This window comes from Limulus polyphemus, unplaced genomic scaffold, assembly GCF_000517525.1.
Source record: "Limulus polyphemus unplaced genomic scaffold, Limulus_polyphemus-2.1.2 Scaffold228, whole genome shotgun sequence".
Classification (NCBI taxonomy): Eukaryota; Metazoa; Arthropoda; class Merostomata; order Xiphosura; family Limulidae; genus Limulus; species Limulus polyphemus.
Genome location: NW_013665838.1, coordinates 767,974 through 793,640, shown reverse-complemented (window position 1 = coordinate 793,640; position 25,667 = coordinate 767,974). Strand labels below are relative to the sequence as shown.

The following is a 25,667-nucleotide window of genomic DNA, read 5'->3' as shown; positions in this document are numbered from 1 at the left end:
AGAACAACCTAATTTTCTTACTGCATATGTACAAAATATGTTTGGTGCTGTGTGTTTTCATAGCTTAGCGACGACACTGCTGCAGTATGTAGTTACTAGTTGTGATAATTACTGTTATCACAAGTGAATGAAAAAACAATAAGAGGGAATCCTCAATAGCTGCGGCACTTGAAATTCTTTTAGGCAGGATTAGAGTAAATTATTCTATGAGACCGTGTTTTTCCTTTTATTAGCTATATTTTTGGGCGCCAGCAATACCAAGCGTGGGACGCGTCTATACCCGTTTGGAGTATTTCACGCAACCCACTAATTGCAAGCAATAAAAAAATTCTTAGATGCAATCTTTAACTGGTATAACGACTGGCGAGTCCTACTGAATCACATAAGAACCATTGGTATCGCATTTAAACGCAGCTTAAATAAACACTACAAAAACGTTAAAATGTAAAACTCAAATTAGGAAATGAAGAAATAAAGTTATGCCCCCATGCGAAATTACTAAGAATAACCTGGTCGCAACATTTCAAAAACATTAATAAATCAACAAACAAAAGAAATAACCACATAAAACTCATAACAGGTAACAATAAAGGATGCAAACCTAATACTATCTTAAAATTCTATAAAGCGTATGTTCGCCCCCTAATAAAATACGGCTCTCAAATCACCTACAATATGCCCAAAAATATCGCTAAATCTCTCCAACTTCAACAAAACAGAGTCTAAAGATTAGCCCTTAGATTACCAAAATATATCATATATATGCACAAAACTAACCACGTTCCATTACTTAAAGACAGATTAACAACACTAGCCCACAAATATTACCAAACAGCAGAAACTAAAAATACACCTTGACCAGTGCCACACACAAAACAATATCTACATACAACACATACATGGCCTCCATAACACCCTAAAACAACCTCTGAAAAAAAAATCTATGTTCAAACTAATAATTTTTTTGTGTTTTTATATTTCAGCACTGGGCACAGGACAGATAGAATATTCGGCGCCTTGTCTTTTGAAAGTGGGTTTTCTTGGGGTACTCCCGTTTCCTCCCACAGCAAATTTGAAGGCACTTGGATTCAATGATCTCACCCGTGGCATTGGATTTATAGATCCCAGCCACCTCGTGACCCTGATCATAGGAAGTTTGTTGATTGCTTTGTCGAACGTTCGTCTCCTTACTTCTCTACAACTTCACGTCTACAGCCTTGGTTTCTTCTCTGCCCTGTAATCCACCGGACATCTCCCTCTCTCTCCATAGAGGCCTCACTTTTTAAATACCACTAGTCAAAAGTACAAACAACTTTTCCAACAATGTTATAAAAACTCACGAATATAACAAATACAATTGCCGGGAGCGGGTAGAAGGGGGATAATAATATCTGTTTGTTTGTTTTGAATTTCGCGCAAAGCTACACGAGGGCTATCTGCGCTAGCCGTCCCTAATTTAGCAGTGTAAGACTAGAGGGAAGGCAGCTAGTCATCACGACCCACCGCCAACTCTTAGGCTACTCTTTTACCAACAAATAGTGAGATTGACCGTAACATTATAACGACCCCACGGCTGAAAGGGCGAGCATGTTTGGTGGAACGGGGATTCGAGCCCGCGACCCTCAGATTGCGAGTCGAGTGCTCTAACCACTTGGCCATGAATAATATCTGAACAACCCACTTGAGGAAAGTTTACTTTCCTTTAAAAACTAAATTCCTGTCACGAAAAGAGCAAAGAGCGCATACCCGATTCGATTTTATTACTCATATGGATCTATACCAGCTTACTCTCAAATTGAAGTTATTTTAGGAAGGATTAGAGTAAATTAATCTATGAGACCTGAGTCCAAAACTGTAATTAGATATCAAATCGGTCAAGAGATGAAGGAGCTATGAACTAAAAATTTGTACTTGAAAAACTCGGAGCCATTCTATGAGCCGCTATAGTGCGGCTAAACAAGAGAGAATCCTCAATAGCCGTGCCACTGGAAATACTTTTATGTAGAATTAGAGTAAATTAATCTGTGAGACTTTTGTTTCCTTTTTTATTAGCTATATTTTTGTGCGCTAGCAATACCAAGCGTAATCAGTTTTTCTCTATTTTAAAGTCGATACATCTGAATTTGTATTTTATTTTTACAAATACAGATTAATTACAAATGTTTATAAGTTAGCAACCGTAGAAATACCAACAATTTTTTTTGTAAACTTTTACTTAAAAGCATCAGAAATAAATATGTTGTTTGTTACTGATAGTATTAAAAGTTTTGAAATAATTATTTCGATTGGCATAATAAGAAAGCTAATCAACCAAATGAATTTTCGTAGATAAAGTCGTATATTTTGTGAAATGAAACACCAGTGTTTATAAATTTTCATGCTTAAGTATCATGTAAACTTATTTCATTGTTATTTGATATCCAAATGTCATGGATATTAACATCTTCATACTTGTTTAACAAGATAGTTTGAGTCTAAACATACAATACCCAAAATTATCAGGCCACTTTTTTACTGATACAAATAATGTGATTTTGAACCATGCTCTGCCCTAAGTTATAATTCAGAAAATTTACCATATTGCCTAATTTCGGACTATATTGTTAAGAATGAAAAATGGCTTAGCTCGCACTAAATACACAGTAGAGCATATTTTCTTCTCCAGCACATACATGTACATACTGGTCGCAAGATGGCCCTGTGGCAGAGCTCTGGATTTTGAGTCTGTGATATACCACAAAATATTCACCATACTTTGAGCGATGTGCAAGTTCTCAATAATCCATTTTTTTTTTTGCTGTAATTCATTATCTTAGTAAGGCAAGCTGAACTGCACAGATTTTTGCTACACAGTGTACACTATGTTTGACATTTTACCGAGAATTTGGAAAGCTTTGGTTCATAATATTTGAAAATATTACGCTAACAATCAGATTCTGAGTTTTTAATTAAATAAAACAGATATTTAAAAATATTGAATCGTAATAGTTTAAGCGAATTATATTCATACTGAAAGCTTTAGCTTTTGTATATATTTTTTGTCATTTAAGATGTGCACGTTGTTTTCAATTTAAGATCTCCTGTTTCTATGAAAATATTAATACAATATGAGAATAAGACAGTGAATTGAGTTTATCTTTAGCTCTAATGTTTGTCGAAACTTTTCACTCATGCACTTTGACCATTTTGTTTATTTATAAAAATATTTGTTATGCTTTAGGCGGAAAACCTTTTACTGGATGACAACATGAACATCAAAATAGCAGGTAATTCTTGTGTGTGTATATGAATAATACTTGGAACACTAAGTTTTTGGTATTCGTATTGTCTTTACTGATGGAACTAAAAATAACATAACATAAACTACTCAAAAAAGTTAAAGAACAATAATATATACTTAAATTGTTCTTCAGCTAAATATATAAGAGAGTTGATGTACTGAGTGTAGGAGACGAGATAGGCTTTTTTTAGTCAGGCTAATTCTAGGTTAAGTAGAGTTTTTCAGCCATATATGTAGATCACGAGTGTATCGTGCGTATTATTATTTTTCGACACTGCATAATTTTGGACTATATTGTTAAGAATGAAAAATGGCTTAGCTCGCACTAAATACACAGTAGAGCATATTTTCTTCTCCAGCACATACATGTACATACTGGTCGCAAGATGGCCATGTGGCAGAGCTCTGGATTTTGAGTCTATGCTATACCACAAAATATTCACCGTACGTTAAGCGATGTGTTATAAGAGTGACAGTCAATTCCTTAGCGTGGATTGTGGGTGGTAGGGTGCTCCAGACTGGTTGTCTTTCCTTTGGTCAGTAGTTCAAAATTAGAGACAACGGCAGATAACCTTAGTAGCTTTGCCAAAATTACAAAATACAGATACATCTAGATACTGCTTGAGCGGGGAAAGCCAGTGTAATAGTGAACTGAATATTTCTTGGGTTTTGTCGATAGTTACTCATGGTCCAACTTACAAGGTAAGCTCATCTCTAACCAGGCTAGTAATGTCACATTCCTAAACAGTACGATTTACAACTACTTTACGTTTTTAACAGAGATATGGAAAAAGTTGTTAAATACACATATAACTTAAAAACTCACAGAATTAAAAAATATTAGAAAAACAGGACAAATTGAGAAATGTTAGCCAGCTCACACCATGTTTATGTCCCTTGCTAAAACCCATAAAAATATACACAGTCAGATTCAAGTGATCAAGTTTTGGGTCTTACTTCTGTAAAATATTATGTTTAAATAATGATGCTGTTTAACGACTATGAGCCATACTAGCATCAATAAGATCATTACACTTACATGACATACTTCTTTTCATCATCGGGTGACATTATGGCGTCTTATTCTATATTCAGTGTGATGTGATAAATTGTTGAAAGAGATCCAGTGTGATTGAATAATAATTTCTTGCTTGTCTAGCTGTGATTTTTATTTTATATTGTTCAGGATAGTCCATCACAGTGTTTGCAGTTTGATACCAAGGCATGTGCGACATCACTTATGGTTTGATAGAATGGTCAAATATTCTTGTTTTATGCCACAGTAATATATCATAACCTCACTCTCGAAAATAAAGAAATCTACATGCATTCGCACAGATGAAACTCTACACAACAAGAATGAACCACTACCGAAACGGGCTTATGCCACGATGTTACAGGGAATTTATCGTTCATCCCTGGTTCTCCAGGTACGAAGGAGAACATATACCAAATGAAGTATTTACTAGTTCTTGTCCTCTCGACAAATATTCAAATAAGCTGTGCTGTCAACTTTGAGGGTTAAATCTGCCCCAAAGTCCATGTTATGTTCATAGTGATTTTTAAAACCTACAGTGATAATAACATGGTGTATTTGACTTTCTACAAAATTATCTTGTGTGCCCAGTTGTATTATATATAACCACCATAACATTATAGACCAGAATCATCTTCCACTTAACTCAGGCCTCGACAAATATTTTCAGATCTAGGAGCCAGCCCAAAAACACAGTGTACCTAACCTAACTTCGCACAAGTTTGTACAGGGGAGATAGAGGCTAACGATCACATGATATCAACAACCACATTGCCTGAACTAACTGCCTTTGGTTCCCTCTGAGACTAAACACGTGCCGTGATTGATTGAATTGAGAGAAAGGAGAAAAACAAAATTGAGCGAAATCAGTAACATGTTATGCAACCACAGTGCTTCATTCCTGAAAAACATGAAGAAGTGTTGAATCCGCCATTAAAATTCTAGAAATAAAGTTCGATTTTGGACTCAAAGAACGCAAAAATAGTTCCGGACTTCCAAGAGTCCAGAACTTTTCTAGATTCGAGTTATATTTAGCACATCCCTACGCACAAATAAAATTGGAGAAAATACTAGGCGCCACGATGAATTTCTTTTGTTGCCATGGCGACCTGGTGCCTGGGATGTGTCAAGGCCTGCAAGTAAACTCATTATTTGGTCCGTTCCTGAATTTATAAAGTTCTGGATAGTTACGTTTGATCAGAAGTTCTTAGTAATCAATTGTTGGTATTGCTTGACATTTAATGTACAGACGATTTTTAAAAACATTTAATATTTTGGTGTACTTTATAAGAAAACATGTTCTAGTAGAAATAAAGTCTTAATCTCATATTAATAAACCATATGCTGATGTATTGAGGCATTGTATTTTTGCTACTGTTATACAAATTTCTAATGATTTATTAAAGTATGTAACTAAGTTAGAACTTTATTTTCGTAGATTTTGGTTTCAGCAATTATTACTCATTGGATAACCTCCTGACCACATGGTGCGGGAGTCCTCCATACGCAGCACCAGAGGTATTTGAAGGCAAGAAATATGTGGGTCCCGAGATCGATGTTTGGGTAAATACACAATAAGACCAATTAAAAGATCTAATTATTAATATGCTTTTTATGTCACAATTTTTTTAATTCTCTAAGAAATGGCATTCCTTGTTATGATAAAGTAATCCTTTATGGCACATGTTAGAGATTCTTACAATTTGCATATTTTTTTTATTTGCTTTAATTACATAATTCAGCTTCGTTTAGCCTAATGGTTTGCGTGCCTAGAATATGAATACGAGATTTCGTGGTTCGTGTCTTGTTGCTGCAAAAACAATTGAATTTTGGGATAAGTGAATGTTGTTGACTGAGATAACATCTATCTAGTATTTCAGTTAAAAATTAGGGACGGCTATGCCCAGGAAGGCCTTGTGTAGCTTTGCACGAAAGTTCAAATCAACCCACCATTGTATTATTGTAAATTTTCTTTCATCACTAAAAATATGTAAAAACCGGTGAAAATTGCATAGTAAACTAATTAAATTAATGTTTTACTTGTACCTACTTGAATGCGTGAATTATATTTTATGGTTATAATTTTCTTGATTGATGGTTTTCACACATTCAGAGTTTAGGCGTGGTACTTTACGTGATGGTGTGTGGAACCCTACCTTTTGACGGAAGTAGTCTTCAAGTCCTTCGGGAGCGTGTTTTATCTGGACGCTTTCGCATTCCATACTTCATGTCTTCGGGTGAGAAGTTTTCTATTTAAATATAATCGTCCACAGTTTTGTCCACATTTAATTTTTTTTAGAATGATTTTGAGACAAGTGTGGTTAAAATTTATCAATCTAGAATGATGGATGTCAAACTTTAGTTTAAAGTGAACATCCCTTTTTGTTTTTGTATTTAGCAATAGAAAGACTGTATTATTAGAAGAATAATCACATTTTTCATTTACTAATGTTTGCCGAAATACTGCTATTGATGTATGAGTCATAGTTTCCACCCCTTTATGGAAATACCAAATCAGTTAAATTCGTTTTTCAAAAGTTATATCAGTTTTTTATTGTACTTTCTTTCAAATAGAACATGCAATTTCATATTTTGCATATTAAAATAAAACATATTAGGTTAAATACTGTTTTGAAATAGAGAGGATAGGAATAGGTTATTGTATAGAGATTAATGTCTCATTGATAAAGTTGTTTAAACTAACTTTTTATATATCAAATCATTTATTTAAATTTTGCTTGTACATGTATGGATATAGTTAGTTTGATTTCGAGCAGTTCCAGCGTCTGACGCTTATAATTTAGCACCTTTTTGAATGTATTTTATCGACTAACTGTATGTTAAAAACCGAAATAGTTTTTCTTAGATATTGCTTAAATACAGTATTCTTTTTATTTCATGATTTTTTTACAATGAATATATATTAATATATTCCTTTACAATCCCTAGAAATATAACTATTTTCACTACTTCAATGGTTTTATTTTTCGTCACAGTTTGTCGTTTCTTTTATAAAAGATAATTGAAACTGTGTAAAGTAAGAAATTGAAATATGTTGTATAAGTTGATGTAAAAACACAATCGCCCCCCAGTGGCACAGCGGTATGTCTGCGGACTTACAACGTTAAAAACCTGGTTTCGATACCGTGGTGGTTAGAGCACAGATAGCCCATTGTGTAGCTTTGTGCTTAATTATAAACAAACAAAAAGACAATCTTAAAAGTAAAATGAAATTTTCTGCACTTTCTTGACCAGTAGGGCATGAAAACGCCATAACTAACCGTTCCAACTAAAACTAAGTTCATTCAATCTGTTTAGCTAAATTTTGGCAAAACTATTTTTTTTTCGACACTCCTTCACTCTTAAGTAATATTTTAAAAATATATAAAAATTATACGAAGGAGAGAAATATATATATCTTAGTATTATTGCACCATTGAAAAACAATTGAGTTAATTTGTAGATATATAAATATATATATCTTAGTATTATTGCACCATTGAAAAACAATTGAGTTAATTTGTAGATATATAAATATATATATCTTAGTATTATTGCACCATTGAAAAACAATTGTATAACCTCTCTACTCATAAACATTTTTGATCTTCCCATTTTTCGAACAATCTGTCGGTTGGTGTTGCACGAGAATATGCCTTATATTCAGAACTGCTTATGGGATGAATAATATCTAGAAAAAAGCAGCATGTTATTTGTCTTGGTGTTGAAAAATTCCCATATCTTTAATAACATGCCCTATGAAACCCTCCAAGCTATTTATTTCAGCTTCTTATATATATATACATGCGTGTGAGAAAGTAACTTTACCAACAATCTGAGAGAACAACTGTTGTTTTGAGCAGTAAAGATGTAATTTATTTGTGTTTTTTACTCTTAGCAAAGACGTATTTTATAATAATTATGATAATAATTTTTATAGCAAAACATACACTTGGAAAGTTTTATTTATTCTGTCATAAAGGTCATGTATTTGAGTATGGAAAATCTTAACAAAGTCACTTGGAGATTTTACTTCTAAGCATTTGATCATCTACACTGCATTATCAAGTGATACTTTAGTTTAACAAGAACGCCCCTTTGAATTTCTATTTTACGTAATGTATCATTAGAGCAAGAATCATAATTGCCATTTACTAACAATGTATGCTGACATACTATGTAACTTGGGAAGAACCACATAAATGTACTATCATTGGTGTATGAATCATAGTTTTCAACTATCTACATGAAAATATCAAATCAGTCGGTTAGGATCATGGTTGCTACCTGACAACATTGGGTGTTTTAAAATCGCTTTCAAAGTTTATATCAGTTTTATCATTGAATTTGGTTTTAGATACAACATGTTGTAGTTATGAACAGGAAAAATAACTATTATAAAATAATATGATTTACTCACATTGGTTATTATATAAGCAAATTAGGTGTTCCAAAATCCAAAGTATTCGTAATTTTATATACCTTTTATCACGTGTTTGATATAGTTCTACATTTTCTGCAGTTCATGACAACATTTCCAAAGAGTATTCTTTATGTGCTTAATGGAACTAATCTCCGATGAATGGTAAAGCCACTTCATTCTCTGAATTTTACGTATTCAAGGAATGTGTTGACCTGTCTAGCACAGTGTGGTTGAGCGTTATCACCTATTAGGCTAAACTTAAGGCCAATTTCACCAACATTTTATAGCACAAAAGGTTGTAGGAAGTGGCCTCTATCATGTGTTGCGTTGTTTATACCATTCTTAATCCTGTTCAAATGATACTCACCAAGCGCCATATTCATCACGTTCCTATATTAAGTTGGGATGGACCAAGTTTCAGATATTTTTCAGATGAGTATACACGTGTTATCTGGCTGCAGGGCGAAGCTCGAGTCATGTCTAAAAATGTTATTACTCCATATGTTGTTAGTCCACTGTTCTTAACACCATTGTAGGCGAGATGTTTTGTGCATTGGCAATTGGCATACAGACTTTGGCCATGTGAAGCTATTTCTAGCTATCTGTTCATTGACGTGACGTTCAATTGCAGATGCGAACATATGATTCAATCTTGGAGCATATACTCGCAATGAACCAGAATTGAAAGATAGTGGTCACATGCTTGTGTTGCGTATGATGTTTTCCATTGTCTAGTTGTCAAAATAATCATACTATTGGTTTAAAAGTAGTTTCACGTGCTGCTATCGATACTTTGAGAAGCTTGGACTCAATATATATATATATATAAAATAATTTGCTGTGATTGGATGTTTTCCTATTGTCCAATGCAAGACATCCAGTTGTCTTCTCTTAGGTTTAGTCATAGTTTATGAGCAATTTTGAGTACTTTGAACTATGCAATTTGCTTCAACGTGACAACTGATATAAGATCGCGTAAGAACACTATACAGGATGGAGTAAAATTTACTACACAGTTGATTCTACGCGGTCGGTACAATTCATGTAGTTGGCATAATACAGTATACTGAAGAAAATATTACGAAGACAATTGAAACCAATTTAATTATTGTTTAATTCAGAGTAAGGTGCTAAAATTAAACTACGTTCTAAATGAAACAACTAAATCAGTTTTGTGTCACCATGTTTATTATATAGGTTGAATAACCAGTTATTTACATTTGGTGATTACGACTAATCACCAAATGCCCACGTGAATGAGTGATAGAATATTTTATAACCATAAGTTTATATTGTCATAGCTATAATTTGATTGTTTTTATCAGTGTGTATTAGTTAAATTTATTGAGGAGATAAACATATTTTAACGCCAACGTTACATGTTTATGTTATTTTCCCAGAATGTGAAAACATAATTCGTCGGATGCTAGTGTTAGACCCAAGCAAACGGTTCACTATAGAATACATCAAGCAACATAAGTGGATGCAGGTTGAACGTGGGAACTCTTTGCCCCTTCCACTACATCTTGGTTCTTTTTATAGTGATAGGGAAGCGGCCAAGGTTGGAGAATTCAACGAGAAAATTCTGAGGTTAATGGAGAGTCTAGGCATCGATACGACTAAAACTAGAGAGGTGAGAAGTACTTGGATTACTGATGTTATGAAGTTGACGTCAAACTTACCATTTCCACAGTTACTTCTTTAACAAAATTAGCATTCTAAACGTACGTAGACTATCACGGGTTAATGAACCGTGCAAATACTAATATTCTAGGTTTCACAAATTTACACAATTATAAAAACCGTTTTATTTGCGAACTTTCCATCTTTCTCTGGTTGATTTCTTTTAATAAGCAGAACTTCATACATTTGAATATTATCATGAAGAAAACATTGTAAAAATTGTATCAAGGTTTAGCCATAATTTATTGACAATTTTGAGTACTTTGAACTCTGTGATTCACTTCAAAGTGACAACTGAGATATGATTGCGTGAGACCACTATACAGGATGGAGTAAAATTTACTGTACAGTTGATTCTATATAGTTGGTACATTTATGATATAAGTGACACCATAGACCAAATTTGAAGAAATTGCAAAAAATACAAAGGTTCAGGAGCTTAGTTTGTTTTGAATTTCATGCAAAGCTACATGAGGGCTATCTGCGCTAGCCATCCCTAATTTAACAGTGTAAGACTAGAGGGAAGGCAGCTTGTCATCACCAACTCTTGGGGCTATTCTTTTACACACGAATAGTGGTATTGACCACCACATTATAACGCCCCCACGGCTGAAAGGGCGAGCATGTTTGGTGTGATGGGGATTCGAACCCACGACCCTCAGATTGATAGTCGAGTGCCCTAACCACCTGGTCATGCCGGGCCTGGTTTAGTAGCTTGTCTTTTAATAATTTATTTATTCCAGAAAGTATAAATAGAAGAGTTATTGAACAGAAGCTACTTGTAGTATTTCACATTATATGTTATCATCGCTAGGCTAGCCAAAAATACATGAGTTAAAATATATCTTTATGGTGGCACCATAGAAATTCTGATCTATGTAATGAATCTAATTATTTCACTGTCGCCCTTCCCAAAGCCAACGAAACAATTTGCTTCCAATCTATATGGCGTTGTTGGAGATAAATGTGTTAAAAACATTGAAAGAGATATTACACTATAAAACAAAACCAGTGGTCAAAATAGACTTAAATAAATCAAGAAGGATAAACAAATCACATTACATAACAAAACTGAACTCTGCTTTGTATGTATTTTAGACTTGATGAAAAACTAACAGGAGTGGTATTTGGACGAAGACTAACACATGACATTAAATGTTTCATATCAAGACACTTAGTGGCACATAAATAAGTTAAGTGGAATAGTTAAATTATAAAAGACTCTTGCTGCATTCCTTTAACTTATATACAAATATAACGTTTCACACCATCCCATTAACTGTGATCACCTAATAAGCGACTAACTTGAAATTGGTGAAAGGCAAGTTAGAGGAAGTGTTCTACTGATTCTCCTCATTCTAAATTGACACCAACATATTTTCCATAACATATATACATAATTGGCCATATCGACCATTCACTAAAACGATGTTAGAAGCATTGGGATGTCAAGCTAAAAGAAGTGCAAATACCATCTTAGTTTGTCTCACTATCCTCTTTAGAAGGAATGATAAGCCTCCAAATGAATGTCGTGTCTATCAGTGTGATGAAGCTACTGATGGGGTGTATTGATAACAGGTTCAACTTTTCAATTTACTTTGATTTCTGCACTTTGATCATAGCTCCATTAGTATTGAATACTGAGAAACATTCTTTTGTCACACGATGTCCCAATACTTGTAACATGTGAAATGTCTCCTTAAACTTTTGAGCCAGAGCAGAGGGATGCTACTTCTGTCATGCCTTTGTTTGCATTTATACTTGTCCACGTTACAATAGTTATGGTTTCTTTTCGGATAGGTGGTCTAGTAACTAATTATTTACCATCTTTATATGATTTTTCAAAGTCTTGAACAAGGTTACTTGATGTAGTCATTCCAGAGCTATTTACTAATTTATATCTTCAATGCTTCCAATCCTGAGTTCTTAACACATGAATATTCATCATCAGTATTTCATTTGTGTAATGAATCTGAGCCAATACTTTGCCACTGAACTCTTAGAACATTCAATTGTTTCAAATCCATTTTGAAGTATTTTGTGAAAAAGTACTTCCTACACCAATGAAAGAGGTCAGATGCTTCCAAGTTCTTTGGGAACTGAACCTTCAGTAATCACAACAGCTCCAAAAAGAATGTCAGATAAACCAGATCCTTTGAATCGTGTATTTATTGCTGATACGAAAGAACACTGTGCATGGAATGGATCTATGAATGGAAGGAAGAGTTCAAGCTGTGTAGGATTCTCATTTTTCACTGCACAGTCAGAGCATAGACTGGCTGGCCTCGAACCATTTGATCGAACAGTGCTGATTTCATCGTCGCAGTAGCGACCATGCAGCACATCACCTAATTTAATATTAACTTGTTGGATACCTTGAACGATTGTAAGGTAAAAATATGCATTGTTCTTTTTTAGCCAACTTCTGAATATTGACTGAAATCCAGCTAGTGCTCCAATCTTTTATCATTTGGCTAGAATATCTTTTTTTATCTAAACGAACTAAAGAATGGACCATTTCTCTGATCTTTGATCTATAGTGTTTTGTGATCAGATATTACCCTTAGCTTAAACTGATGTGAGGCCACATTTCACAATCTTGAAAGATTGAACTATGTTTTGTTCTCAAATGATATTTTTCATCTCAAGAGGCTTTGTCATGTCTAGTTTAGGATGAATCTTATTAGAAATATTTTTTTAGCAACATCCTCTTTTTGAATAAACAAAAATATTTGTATGGTGAGATGTATCTATTCCAGTCAATGTGCCATCCTGAAAGCCATAATTGTCTAGAATAGGAGTTCCATGAAAAGAGTTGGGAAACTCTACAAGATAGCTCACATTCTTTGCAAGTTCTTTAGTTCTTTTCAAATTAAAACATAGATCATGTAACATACATGTTAAGAACATCCTGGAAGCTTTTTCCGAGTGATAATTTCTTCATAGGGTCTATAGTCTTGCCACTTCTGGTCAGAATATGAGTTATTATTGTTAACTTGACTTTCAAGGAAGTGTGTTTCCCCGTGATAAACGAAACAGTCAGTGATGGCAAGGTTGTAATCTCAAGAACCTGGCAGGTATCACTGACGTCACAAGCAGCAAGGTTCCTTAGCCAGGTAATAAATCTTCGTAACTGAGGATGAGATTCTTCTGTGTTCCCAAACCCATCAGTATGTGGAGGGTAGCTTGTGCCTGAATTACTTGATAACTTATCTTCCAAACACCTGACAATGGTATTTGCTAGTTGTTCATTTTGCACTCGCTAAAAGTAGATTGCAGCTTCTACATATCTTCCACCTATGGATATGTCATATGGTACTCTCATGAAATACGATGGTGTTTGAAACCCCCTTTGAATCCCTTTTTTATTGTATCATAGCCGCAATTCCTCAACAGATTATTTTAGTCCATTAGTAGTTCTTGTAATGTTTTTGGCTCATTCATATACAACTATTTGCAATATGTTTGCATATTGGAGAGACATGGTTTTCCAACAATAGTGATTACACCGAATCTCATCGGAAAAGGATATATGTTCAACAATCCATTATTAACAGCTAAAATGTGGCACATATTACCGCATGTTATAGGTACATTATATGAATCTTGAACGTGTGCTATGCGTCCACTTATCGCCGTCAGGATGAAGTTTGTCTTCTGGATTTATCCACAAAACCTAAAAATCATTGTTTTGTAGAGGACTACTCCGTGAACGTCTAGCAGAAGAACAATGAGGATTTTAATGGAGAGCTGTCATATTCACTTCGGGATACGATATTTTCTTGCATATGCTCTTTCTTTTCCTACTTTTGGATTGCTAAAGCTACTTTTTACTCGTGGATACAGTCTTACACAATTTATGAAAAACCCTGACAGTTAGACCATCATTCCAGTGTGCTTTCTCAAAAACTCCCCCATATTTATTTAACTTCCACTGTTCCAGTGCTAGACACTTTAATTTTTTCTATGAGTCAATAGGGTAGTGCATTTTGTCTTCACCATAGTACAACGCAAAGTATACACAGTACTTTGATCATTTCAACTATTGTAAATTTCTGTCCTCTCGATTGTCATACTTGTCTTATCATTTTTCCAATTACAGAACTTCATTTGGACACACCAGCAGCCCCCCAGTGGCACAGCGGAATGTCTGCGGACTTACAACGCTAGAAACCGGGTTTCGATACCCGTGGTGGGCAGAGCACAGATAGCCCTTGTGTAGCTTTGTGCATAATTAAAAACAAACAGACACACCAGCAAAAAATAAAAATTACTATATATATATATGTATAAATATATAATTTGACCTGAATAAATAACGTACTTGTTATATGAAGTTAATTCTTTGACTCTCAGAATCCCCACATAGACACCAAATACTGTTGTATACGACAACTATGTGTTTAAGATATGTATCTTTAGATATTTTTGCGGCCATCTTGAATTTGATCCCATAATTAGAAAATTATCAAATTTTTGAGATTTTACCCTAAGCTTGTCTTGTTTATTACCATATTTTTTCCCCGAAAATTGGTCATATATTTAGATTATTTTTCCATTGGTGCAAACTACATTTGTACTAAACTACTAATATGTAATTAATTTGGTGTATTTTACCTCTACAATGTGTTTTGACTTTCTCTCAGAGATGTATTCGTAACAATAACCATAACAGGGTTAATGTCGAAACATGGAAATAATATAGTAACATTGGTCCCCGGTTTTCTGTTTCCGATACCCGTCGTAGACACAGCGCAGGTAGTCGAATTATGTAGCGTGTAAACACAAAACAAGCAAACAAAAAGAGTAACATTACACCATTGGAAGCTGGATTAAATGTTTACTCACATATTTCAAGAATAAATAGACCGTCGATTCAAAATATAATTACAATACACAAATTAGGAAATATTACAACATTATCTATGATGCCCGAGTTTAATATAAACACTTTACTGTGGCCTTGATCTCGCAATGCATAAAATAGTCAAACTTCTAGGAATGGTTGCTAGGTGACAACAAGCAATAGTTTTGATATTCTACTTTCTCTTGTCTCTGGAATACATTGTCTGAAAAATGTTTGATAGGAAAATGCGAATAATTAAACGAAAGTTAAAGTATAAATATAGTGTATATAGGGAATATATATCCATCGTATCTGAAGCAATATCTTAAAGTACAAAATTTATTTCAACTTTATACTTGATACTCAAATAGCGTGTTTTTAGTGGATAATACCGATTTCTTATTGTAAGTTTCTATAACATTCTTAAGAAATTATGTCACGTTACAGTTGAGTTTGCCAGTTTTCAAATGCTTGGAGGCATAACTTTTGATTAATTAAAAATATTTTATTAGTTAATAATGAAAGAAATTGACGCTCAAATATAATTTTGATTATATAACTAATTGTGGTGCGATGTTAACATCGCATGTATGTTTAAAAACTCTGCAACTTTTAAAAACACGAATGTAGCATGTTAGTTTTGCTTAATGAAAAACAATGTTCCCCTATACGCCATTAGTAGTGTAGTGACATCTATTGGTACAAAACTCATTCACTCTATTATCTTTTAAGATAATATGTATGTGTGTGATTTTGGTGTCTTAAATGTTTTTAACCATGTTTTTTCTTGATTGTATCAAGAATTATGTTATTCAGATTTTTTTCTCTACCAGTCTTTAGTGAATGAGAAGTATGACCATCACGCTGCCATCTACTTCCTTTTATTGGATCGTCTTCGGCAACATCGGGCAACTGTTTCAGCTGCTATACTGAAACAACCAGCTGACATTTGCGACCTGCGCAGACCTAGCACCATAGCTGAGCAAGCAATGAGAAAATTAGATTCGCCATTGCCAGTTTATAATCTTTATCCTCAGTCAGTATGTCCATCATCCGGGTCACCTACGTCACAAGCGGATGCTGTGGATTATCAGTCTGAGGTGATTTTTATTTTTTAATTAACATAATTCACTGGAAAACATAAATAGTAACATACTGATAAAATGTATTCTAGATACCTTTTTGTGTTTCATAAATTGAGAAAGAGGCTGATGGAAACACTAATCTTAGTTTGCGTACATTTTCAAAACCTATTGCCCACCTAACTGATTAATACTGATAAATGCCTTCACTTTGTGAATTCAACTCTTCTTTCAATACCAACCCACTTGGATTCTCAATCAGATATCACATATCTTTACTCAGAGTCTCCAAGAAACTTGAAGCGGCATTACAAAAAATTGTATGTGTGTGTATATATATACTTCAAATACCTCATACAATACACGATAATTAAATACGCGAAAGAAAGCAAACAATCCTTAATTATGAAGCATCTTTGGCAAAATATAATACATTTTTGTTTTAAACCTACAGCCTACAGTTGAATATATTTTCAAAAAAGTCCATGCATTCTAAAAATATTTCTACTATTTCAACATTTTATGCTTTCATTTTTGTTTCTTTTTTATCTGCTTTTCTAAATATTTTTTTTCGTTACAGTCGCGTCCATACATTGGTGCTTTGAGGCATCATGTGTTTAGTAAAACAACAGACGGAACGACGACATTTGGTGGGCCTTTTATTGGGCATGCGTATCGAATTAGCAAGAAAGAGATTGGTCAACTTTTACCTCTTTCAGTCCATTCTAAACCTGAAGCTTATCAAATCCCTAAAGTATTTCGCAGTCAAACTGGTAGTCCCATGTCCAAAGTAACCGAGTCATTAGATGAAGGATTGGAGGCTGATTTTAGCGAAGGATCTAGAGACTCCAAGACCCCACCCTTAGTTACACGAAGATCGTCTTGCCAGTATAGTGAACACGCTACTTGCTGTGGAGCGTTTTCCGAATTAAATGATGGTCATAGAGACAGCCCACCACTAAGCAATCTCACACAAATGCTTAGTTTGTCAGACTCGCCTGTTGGAAGTTTCACTAGCCAAGAGTCTAACTTTGATAGTTTTGATTCGCAAATAGAAACAGACTTTGCGTCTAGTCTGTCTTCCTGTGCTGCGCAGGAAAACCTGAGTATTGGAAATTTTTATGATAGTCGTGATGAATCGCTGTGTGCAACCATTCCGTGTGAGGTACTCTCACAAACTAGAATCCCCATTCGAATCAACAATAAAAATCGATCTTCTTATAGACATAATCCAATAGACTTCGATCGCAGTGCTAAAGACTCCCCCACAAGTTTTCGAGAAGGTCGTCGTGCCTCAGATAGTTTTTTTGCTGAAGGTGTAGTCCCATTTTGTCAGAGACTTAGCCAGTCTTCTAAAGCTCATGGGATTGTTAGATTAAACGAAGTTAAACAAGAATACCAGCAACTTCAGAATCTGTATCCAAGTCAGTTGCCACATGCTCAGAAATTCCATAACAAACTACAACACACACAATACTGGTCAATTACCAGAAGCTCAGTTCCATCTTCAAATAACCATCTGCCAACCAAAATTTATAAACGTGTCAGTCTCCCAGAGAATTTTACTGATATTTCAAAGTCTTCAGCTATAACACAGAGAATAGTTTGTGAAGAACCCCGGCTAGTGCCTCCCACAGAATGTGGAGGAATGCTAGTTGGTCAAAACAAACTTTTGCAAAAACAACTGCTTCATCAGAGTCTTCAGCAGAAGAGACAAGTATTACAAAAACAATCGGCACTTTACCGCCGTCAGATGGTGCGTCAAACATCCTACACGCTTGCGCTGCCAGTCCCTTTGTTGCCTCCTCGTCCTGCAGATCTTATAAGTACTGCGTTACCTTTCCAGCCCATTAGTGAAGATATAACTTCTCCATCGGATGAAGAAACTCACTGCCAGTTTTATACACAAGAAGAGAAATCCAAAGTTATTGAATAGAATTACCCAAAACTGACCATGGCGGGGATTTGTCCTTTCATTTCGTCATTTCAGCCCTTCAGATGATAACGGTACTTTCAAGAAAGTGTATCAGAATGCATTTAGGAAAGGAGAAACAAAAAACTAATTTGTGTCTAGTCAAATCAGGATGATTTCTTTTGGGGAGTCTGGTAATTAAAGTCAGAGAGGACGTACTGATTTCAGGTAATCTAATTCAACAGTATATGCGAAATTGTGTAGTACTCATCATTCAAGTGATGTTTTGTTGATAATAACTTAGGAAATGTAAATTGTTAAAAAAGTTATATTAGGTTTTCAATATATCCGCTTTAAATAAAATCCTCTGAGGTATGTTTCACGACTTATGAATTATCTACAAATATAAAGCAATTTATATGAGAAGTGAGGAGATATTTGAACGAAAGAAAAAGTATTGTTATTATAATGTAGTACACGTATCAACTTAGACCTCAAATGTTTCTCATGAAGTATTATTAATTGTCGTCGTTTTGTCGATTTAATCATTTTGTTCCTTTGAGATTGAAAACGAATCTAAATTTCTAACACGCATAGCAGCAACGCGATTAGCTTTAAAAAATCATAAACCTGTTTATACAACAGTCCTGGAATAGAAAACTGCCAAATCACATTTCTTCGTACTAAACTTTTTTGTCTTTAGTAATCGACATAGGCAACTCTGAAAGTATAAAATTTTATCTTATTTGCATTGTTGTCATTATTTCAAGAATTTGCGGCTGGGCAAAATCTTTCATTCTTAAAATTTTAGAGAATAACTTCATTAAAAAGTAAAAAGCTAGAGTCCGTGTAATAATAATCATACAACCATTGGTATGCAGTTATAAAGAGTGAGCCAAACAAAAGTTATTTTATTTCAATAAACTGAATTGACTTAACTGAAGATAATGTATTAGTCCTAATTCACTTACAAATGAGGAATCTCTAAAAATGAATAAATAGTAAAGACAAAACGATCAAAAGATTTGATAAGATATTACGATTGCAGCGATTTAAAAGATTAACTCGCAATGATCAAATACATAATCATACATTAAAATTACTGTAAATTAAAACCCAAAAGATTAAAATCGCACACATAATGTTGACCTATTGCACAGCAAAGTTTCATTTATTAAAAACGGGACATAGCCCGCATATAAACATTTTCGAATTATATATATGTGCCCCCATCAGATCTTCTCTAAAGTTGTTCAGAAAGGATATGGTTATAAATAATAGTTTTGTCGGTGCTGAAATAATAAAGAAGTTTGTAAAACTGTTTACTCAGTTTTATATATACACACACACACATATATATACATGTTATTTTCCAGTTTTCCTATGTTACAACACCTAATTACATTGCTTATTTCGTAGCAACAAAAGTCATGTTGTAAGGCTGGGATGCGCATTTCTTTGTTTACTCATAGTTTTATTTTTCTTCAACTTTTGTTTTTGAAACATTATATTTTGCTATTCCTCTATAACGGTTTATGGGAGATTGTACTAGGTTGACTTTCTTTAAAAGAAAGTATTGAATTGAACTTGTGATTTGACAGGATGTAAAATAGTTGCATTCCAGCATGTGTGTGATATATGTCTATACGTACAATAGTTCATTATACTTTACCAGAAACAAGGCTAATTTCTACAACTGTTACAAGTTGAAAGAAACGCAAAAATATCTGTTAAACAATACAACATGTAAAAATTTTAATGGCAGCGTATGTTCAATGGCAATAGTGTGAAACACGGAATACTAAAATATAAAACGATAAAACTTCTAATGATTTTATCGGTTATATATTCTGTTTCTGTAAGATTTTTGAAATAGGGTTATTCTTTCAATTGCTGCAAGGTTTAAGAGTAATTTTGCAATGAAAAGTAGTGAGTGAATATTAACTATACAAGCCTGTGTGTGTCACGTCACGCTTGATTTTTCTCGAATTCTCAAAATAGAAAGAGTCATAAAAGCCAAAATGCATTTACCCACATAGAATAGTTCGACTACTGTCTGCCCATTAAGATTTTAGTGACGGGTTGTAACAGGGGCGTGAAACCTTATAAGTGTAGTGAGTGTGGTATGATAAGCCTAAAGTAAAGACGTAGTGTAGGATCACCTAGCCTAGAGCCAAGTGCATAAAATTTGTCATGAAAGTAACAATTTCAATTCAATTTTAAACTTAAATCGTTTCTGAATGAAGCTATTTTTTGTTATATCACGAACGTTTTAAATATAAAAAAAACATCTTTAATGAACGGAAACTCTAAATCAAGGAATAAACAAATATGTTTTCCAGTTTTGTTGTCTATACATTTCATTTTATACCTTCAGTACATAGACTAACAACAATATTATGTTATACTTTTGTTACTAAGCAACTTGACATAAAAGCCATTATTGGAACTTAATGTTACCAAAAAGCACTGGCTTTTCTATATATTAGAAGTTGTTAATCTAACTGATTTTTACCAATAATTAATCTATGAATACGCCACGAATTCGTTTCATGAATGATCTTAATTTTGATTGGCTCACAAAGGAATTTACCGACGTTTATTTAATTTTAAGTATAATTAAGGAATGAATATTTTACTCCAAATTTGAGATAATAATTAAAATGTAAGCTGTAGTTGATATGGTTTGTGTGTTAATAACTGTGTACAGTGCAATCAAATGTTAAAAGTGTAGTGGTGAACGTTACAAAAACAGATAAAGCATCCAGTTAGTGATAACGTCCACAGCCATAACATAGTATTAGTTTTAATGCTTTCCAGATGAGTAACAATAAATATGAACAAATACATGATATATGTTTTGTTGTTTATATCTACATGTCATATAAATTGGCGGTCATATATCAAGCTCAAATATTTCACAGCACTGGGTTTGAGAGTGATTGTGAACATTATTTTAGTAGATGTAAAATAAAGCAATAATGCTTTTGGACAGCTACAAACATGTTGCCTCGTGCTTTCTTTTATTACTTTTAACAAGTAGTAAGTAATCGTTATAGTTTTTCTACGATATATGATTTGGCATAACCTGGTGGTTAGGGCGCTCGACTCGCAATATGCAGGTCGCGGGTTCGAAACCCCGTCACCGAATCTGCTCGCCCTTACAGACGTGGTGGCGTTATAATGCGACAGCCAATCCCGCTATTCATTGGTAAACGCATAGCCCAAGAGTTAGCGGTGGGTGATGTTAATTATCTGCCTTCCCTCTATTCTATCACTCCTAAATTAGGGACGGCTAACGCAGATAGCCCTCGAGTAGCTTTGTGCGAAATTCAAAACAAGCCAAACCTTTACGATAATAAGAAAATTTCCAAACATTTGGACAAAGCTTATGAACAGTGAATAAACCATTGAGATGAGATTTGAAGTTTTCTATGAAAACTAAAATTAAATGTATATATAACTCCTTATGTTGACAAGTGTAATATTTTCTATCTAGTTTTTCTCTTTTAGATCAAATACATATTCCAAAACGTAATGATATTCAAAGTATATTTAAAAATTCGTTTACATGTTAAAAATATGTTTTTTATTTTGACTAAATAACTGTTAATGGAAATTAAGGAATTGTCAGTTGTTGGACCGAATATCAAAACGCCTTATGCCAAAAATACTGTACTAACTCATTTTTACTTTATTTTTGGATAACCGTAAGTTTTGCCGTTTCATTAATATTTTTTTTACAATGAGGATATTCTAGAAATGAAAACACCAGAACAGTTGGGATGTTAACAGGAGAAACAGCGTTTTGATATTTTTTTATTGTTGGTGTTTATTTCGTAGGTGTGCTTGTTTATAATAAGGAGCGTGGAAGAGGTATACAAACCAAAGTTATTCTGTTGAATTTTAAACTTGGCAGCATTAATACAATATGCATACTTTAGAGTTGTCAATAAAAGTATTGGTTTATATGTTACATCATTTATTTGGCATAAATATGTTCAAACGCTTATTCTATAGCGATAAGTAGGCACATAACAATGGAGATCGTTTAAGCTATTTTATTGATTTTAAATGTTGATAGTGTAATATAATGGGATTCAGAATTCTATCCCAGTCGAATGATCAGTTTAGTTACCCATACTTTGATAATAAAGCTAGTACTCTTCTTGGAGTTTCCCATTTACGTCAGTCCTTAAACATTGTAAACATTTTTGGTGAATAAGCGTTTCTGATAGGTTTTAATAAAGTGATTGAGTTACGTAATTTATAAATGTTCATAAATATTAATCATAGTAAGACTCGCGCGGCTTTAAATAAAGTGAAAATAAAACTTGAATTTTACTAAATATCAATTGAAAGTTTCTGGCCAATATCAGTTAATCCTCTTGAGTTTATACTGTAGGATTGTATATAGTGACGTCAAATGTTCATGTGTGAAAATAAATAAAGTACATATATCAGTCAGAGATCTTGTTTGTGTTGCTTATTCTTGTTTTTGTAGGTTCTTTTTTTGTCAAACACATAATTTAGTAAAAGCTTTCTTATTGTTCATGAAATTACCCTACAAAATATTTTATATAAATGTTCTCGTTTATAATATTTAAATTATGACTAAGTATTTTTCAGATTTAAAATGCATCTTAAATATTACGATATTAAGCTGAAAACGTAAATAGTTATAAGTAGTTTATAAATAGTTATTTTGTATTTCGTGTTATAGTATCCAAAGTAAACTTATAATTAACACGATAGTATACAACTGATCACCAGACACAGTGCTGAAAGAAAGACAAACTACAGAAAAGGGTTCGAGAAAAAATGCATATGAGAGAGAGAAATTTGATGTATCAGTGAATTAGGCCTGGGTATGCATGAATGAGTGCGATAATAATCGGGAGATTTGCTACAAAGATGGTACAGAAAATTTTTCGTTAAACTTTATTGTTGTCTCAAGTTTATTCTATAATGGGAAACTTAAACTCCACAGAGTGCATGGTAAAGTAAAGATGATATCTCTTTACCCTGAAGAGAACGTATCGACAACAATTATGCATACACATGATGATATCCCTTACCATTTGGTCAGAATATCAGGAAGATATGGCTACATCAGGATAAAGCATCAAGTCAGATATCTACCTTCTCAGAAGGATTCCTACAAACCACGGATAAGGAAGCCGGAGTTCATGCTGTCCTCTTAACTGATATGCGTACTCTGACTGTATAACCACAGACAGATCATGCATTTAGTTTTCCTAAAGAGGGTCACGGAAACCGGCACCTACATCCAGTGAATGGTCTGTGGAAAGTATTTCAATATGTGTACAGTCTGAGATTGTCTTGGTATTCTTAAAGAAACGTATTACAATTGAAATTGGAGTATCAAGTACTAGTTCAAAATCATGATAATCAGAACTAGCACGACGAATGATAACGGATAGTACTTCCAAGGTCATTACAAGATTAGTAACGTCATTCCTATAAAGTGTGACTAACCTTCTGTAAAGCCACCTTATAGAATTAAGTAGGTGAAAGTAAAGCACTTAATACAGAGAGTTAATCACATTTTATACGAAGGATCTGTCTACGAAAATACAGTAGTGTGTCACTGCAGATGTATATCATAATTCCATGAGAAATTTTCGGCTACTAAACAGATTGACAGTGCAAAGTAACCTGATTCAAGTTAGCTGGAAGAAAATGCGAAGATTATCCGATGAATGATGCCTCTATAGTGATATTGTTAAATGATGTAGAGCTTGAACACCATAATTTGGAATACAGGAGTCTCCAGTCTTAGAGATGGAAGTGAAAAATTTCATAAAGCAGTACGTTTGGGACAGCAAGGAACTACAAAGTCTCACTTCCAGCCAATCTAGACCCATACTCTTAGCTATAAAGTGAAGGCTGTTTTTGCAAAAGAGAGCCCTCCAAATCAAAAAGACAAAGAGAATAACACAAAATCCACAGCTGTTTTTATGAGTAAGAATTAAAAGAAACTAGAATCACAGCAATCCCAACTGATCAAGTAGACGTTAAGCCGTCAGTGTAAATACATGTAGATTTTTGTACCTTTGGTTTGCTAAAACATGGTCTTAGAAGTCTTTGTCGTCAGATACACTGGAGGGCCTGTGGAAAGTTTGTAAATGTGTGTAGTCTAAAATTAACCTCGCTGTTCTTTGCAGAAGCTAGATAAGATTATAGTTATCAGATTAAAGTCAATGATGATAGAGGAGGACTTTGTTAGGCAGGGCTGGATCTAGAACATCACTTTTGTGAGGTTCGGTTAGCCTCAGTGTAAATGGAACATTTTAAAAAAAGGTAAGGTTCACTTAGATAGCAAGCTAATCAGAACTTGGTAAAGCTGTAGAAATTCGTACAAGCAAGTTACCAAATCTACTTAGTTAACAAACTTGTCTATAATCTCAAGGTAGGTGGATGAAATATATATAATATTCGGATTAAAGCTACAAATAAAATATATATTAAGCTCAACACTCTTCTATTTGATATTATGTTTCTTTATTTGGTAGAATGAAAATAGTCTATGAAATGTATAACAAGTCTAAATTTACAGCTTTGGTGATGGAAATTTTATAAATGTACTGACAACTTATGAAATATTATAAGGTCACAAATAATGAAATTTTAACATGTTTATATGAGAGAGGTCAAGGATTAGCTTCCTCTCAATTCTGGAACCATTTTAAGCTTCTTACAGGTCAACGATGCTCTCCCTCCTATCCTATACTTGTTGATGGTGCTACATCTTTGGACAAGGCCAATCTTTTTCCTGATTTTCATGAACAGAACTTTCATATACTGGAACGTCATATTCTTCATTACAGTGACACTACAACCACCCTTAACTCAACTGTTGCCTCCCTCGTGGACCTTACTCCTAGTTCTTCTTATGTTGTTATCAACGATTTCTTACATGCTTCCATTACTGCAGCTGATGTCCGGCGGGTGTTGAAGAACAGATGTAACACTGCCCCTGGTCCTGATGGCATCACATACTGCCAAGTCCGTCATGCCCCTCTGCAATTCCTTTGACTTCTTGCATTGTTCTACACCTTTCTTTCCTCAGGACTTTTTCCTGATTCCTGGAAGTTATCCACTATCCTGCTTTTTCTGAAACCAGGTAAACCTGCCTCTGATGTTAATTCTTATCATCCTATTAGCCTCACTAGTGTTTTCAGTAAAACCTTTGAATGCATCCTTGTTGTCCGTCTTCATCAATACATAGCTGCTCACAACCTTCTACCTCATACATAGGCGGGATTTCGCCCACGCCTTTCTACTTTGGATCAACTTCTCAAATTGTCTGACTCACTTACTAATCATTTCAACACTCGAAGACCCTCCTGCATGCTCCTATCTGATTTCCGGCGTGCTTTTG

General features: G+C 34.0%; 1 protein-coding gene across 4 annotated transcripts in view; it reads left to right on the top strand.

The window, feature by feature from the left end:
• LOC106478581 (serine/threonine-protein kinase SIK2-like) overlaps window positions 1–25,667 on the top strand; it is a 65,641-nt gene that overhangs the window by 30,426 nt on the left and 9,548 nt on the right. For 3 of the 4 annotated variants that reach the window (XM_022382190.1, XM_022382193.1, XM_022382192.1), the window contains 6 exons: window positions 3,221–3,266; window positions 5,755–5,879; window positions 6,430–6,553; window positions 10,140–10,372; window positions 16,102–16,368; window positions 16,931–20,478. In XM_022382190.1, the coding sequence (XP_022237898.1) occupies window positions 3,221–3,266; window positions 5,755–5,879; window positions 6,430–6,553; window positions 10,140–10,372; window positions 16,102–16,368; window positions 16,931–18,286 (2,151 nt within the window). In that variant the 3' untranslated portion in view covers window positions 18,287–20,478. Of the gene's footprint in view, window positions 1–3,220; window positions 3,267–5,754; window positions 5,880–6,429; window positions 6,554–10,139; window positions 10,373–16,101; window positions 16,369–16,930; window positions 20,479–25,667 lie in introns of those variants that run through there. The other variant, XR_002609930.1, reaches the window with a different exon arrangement.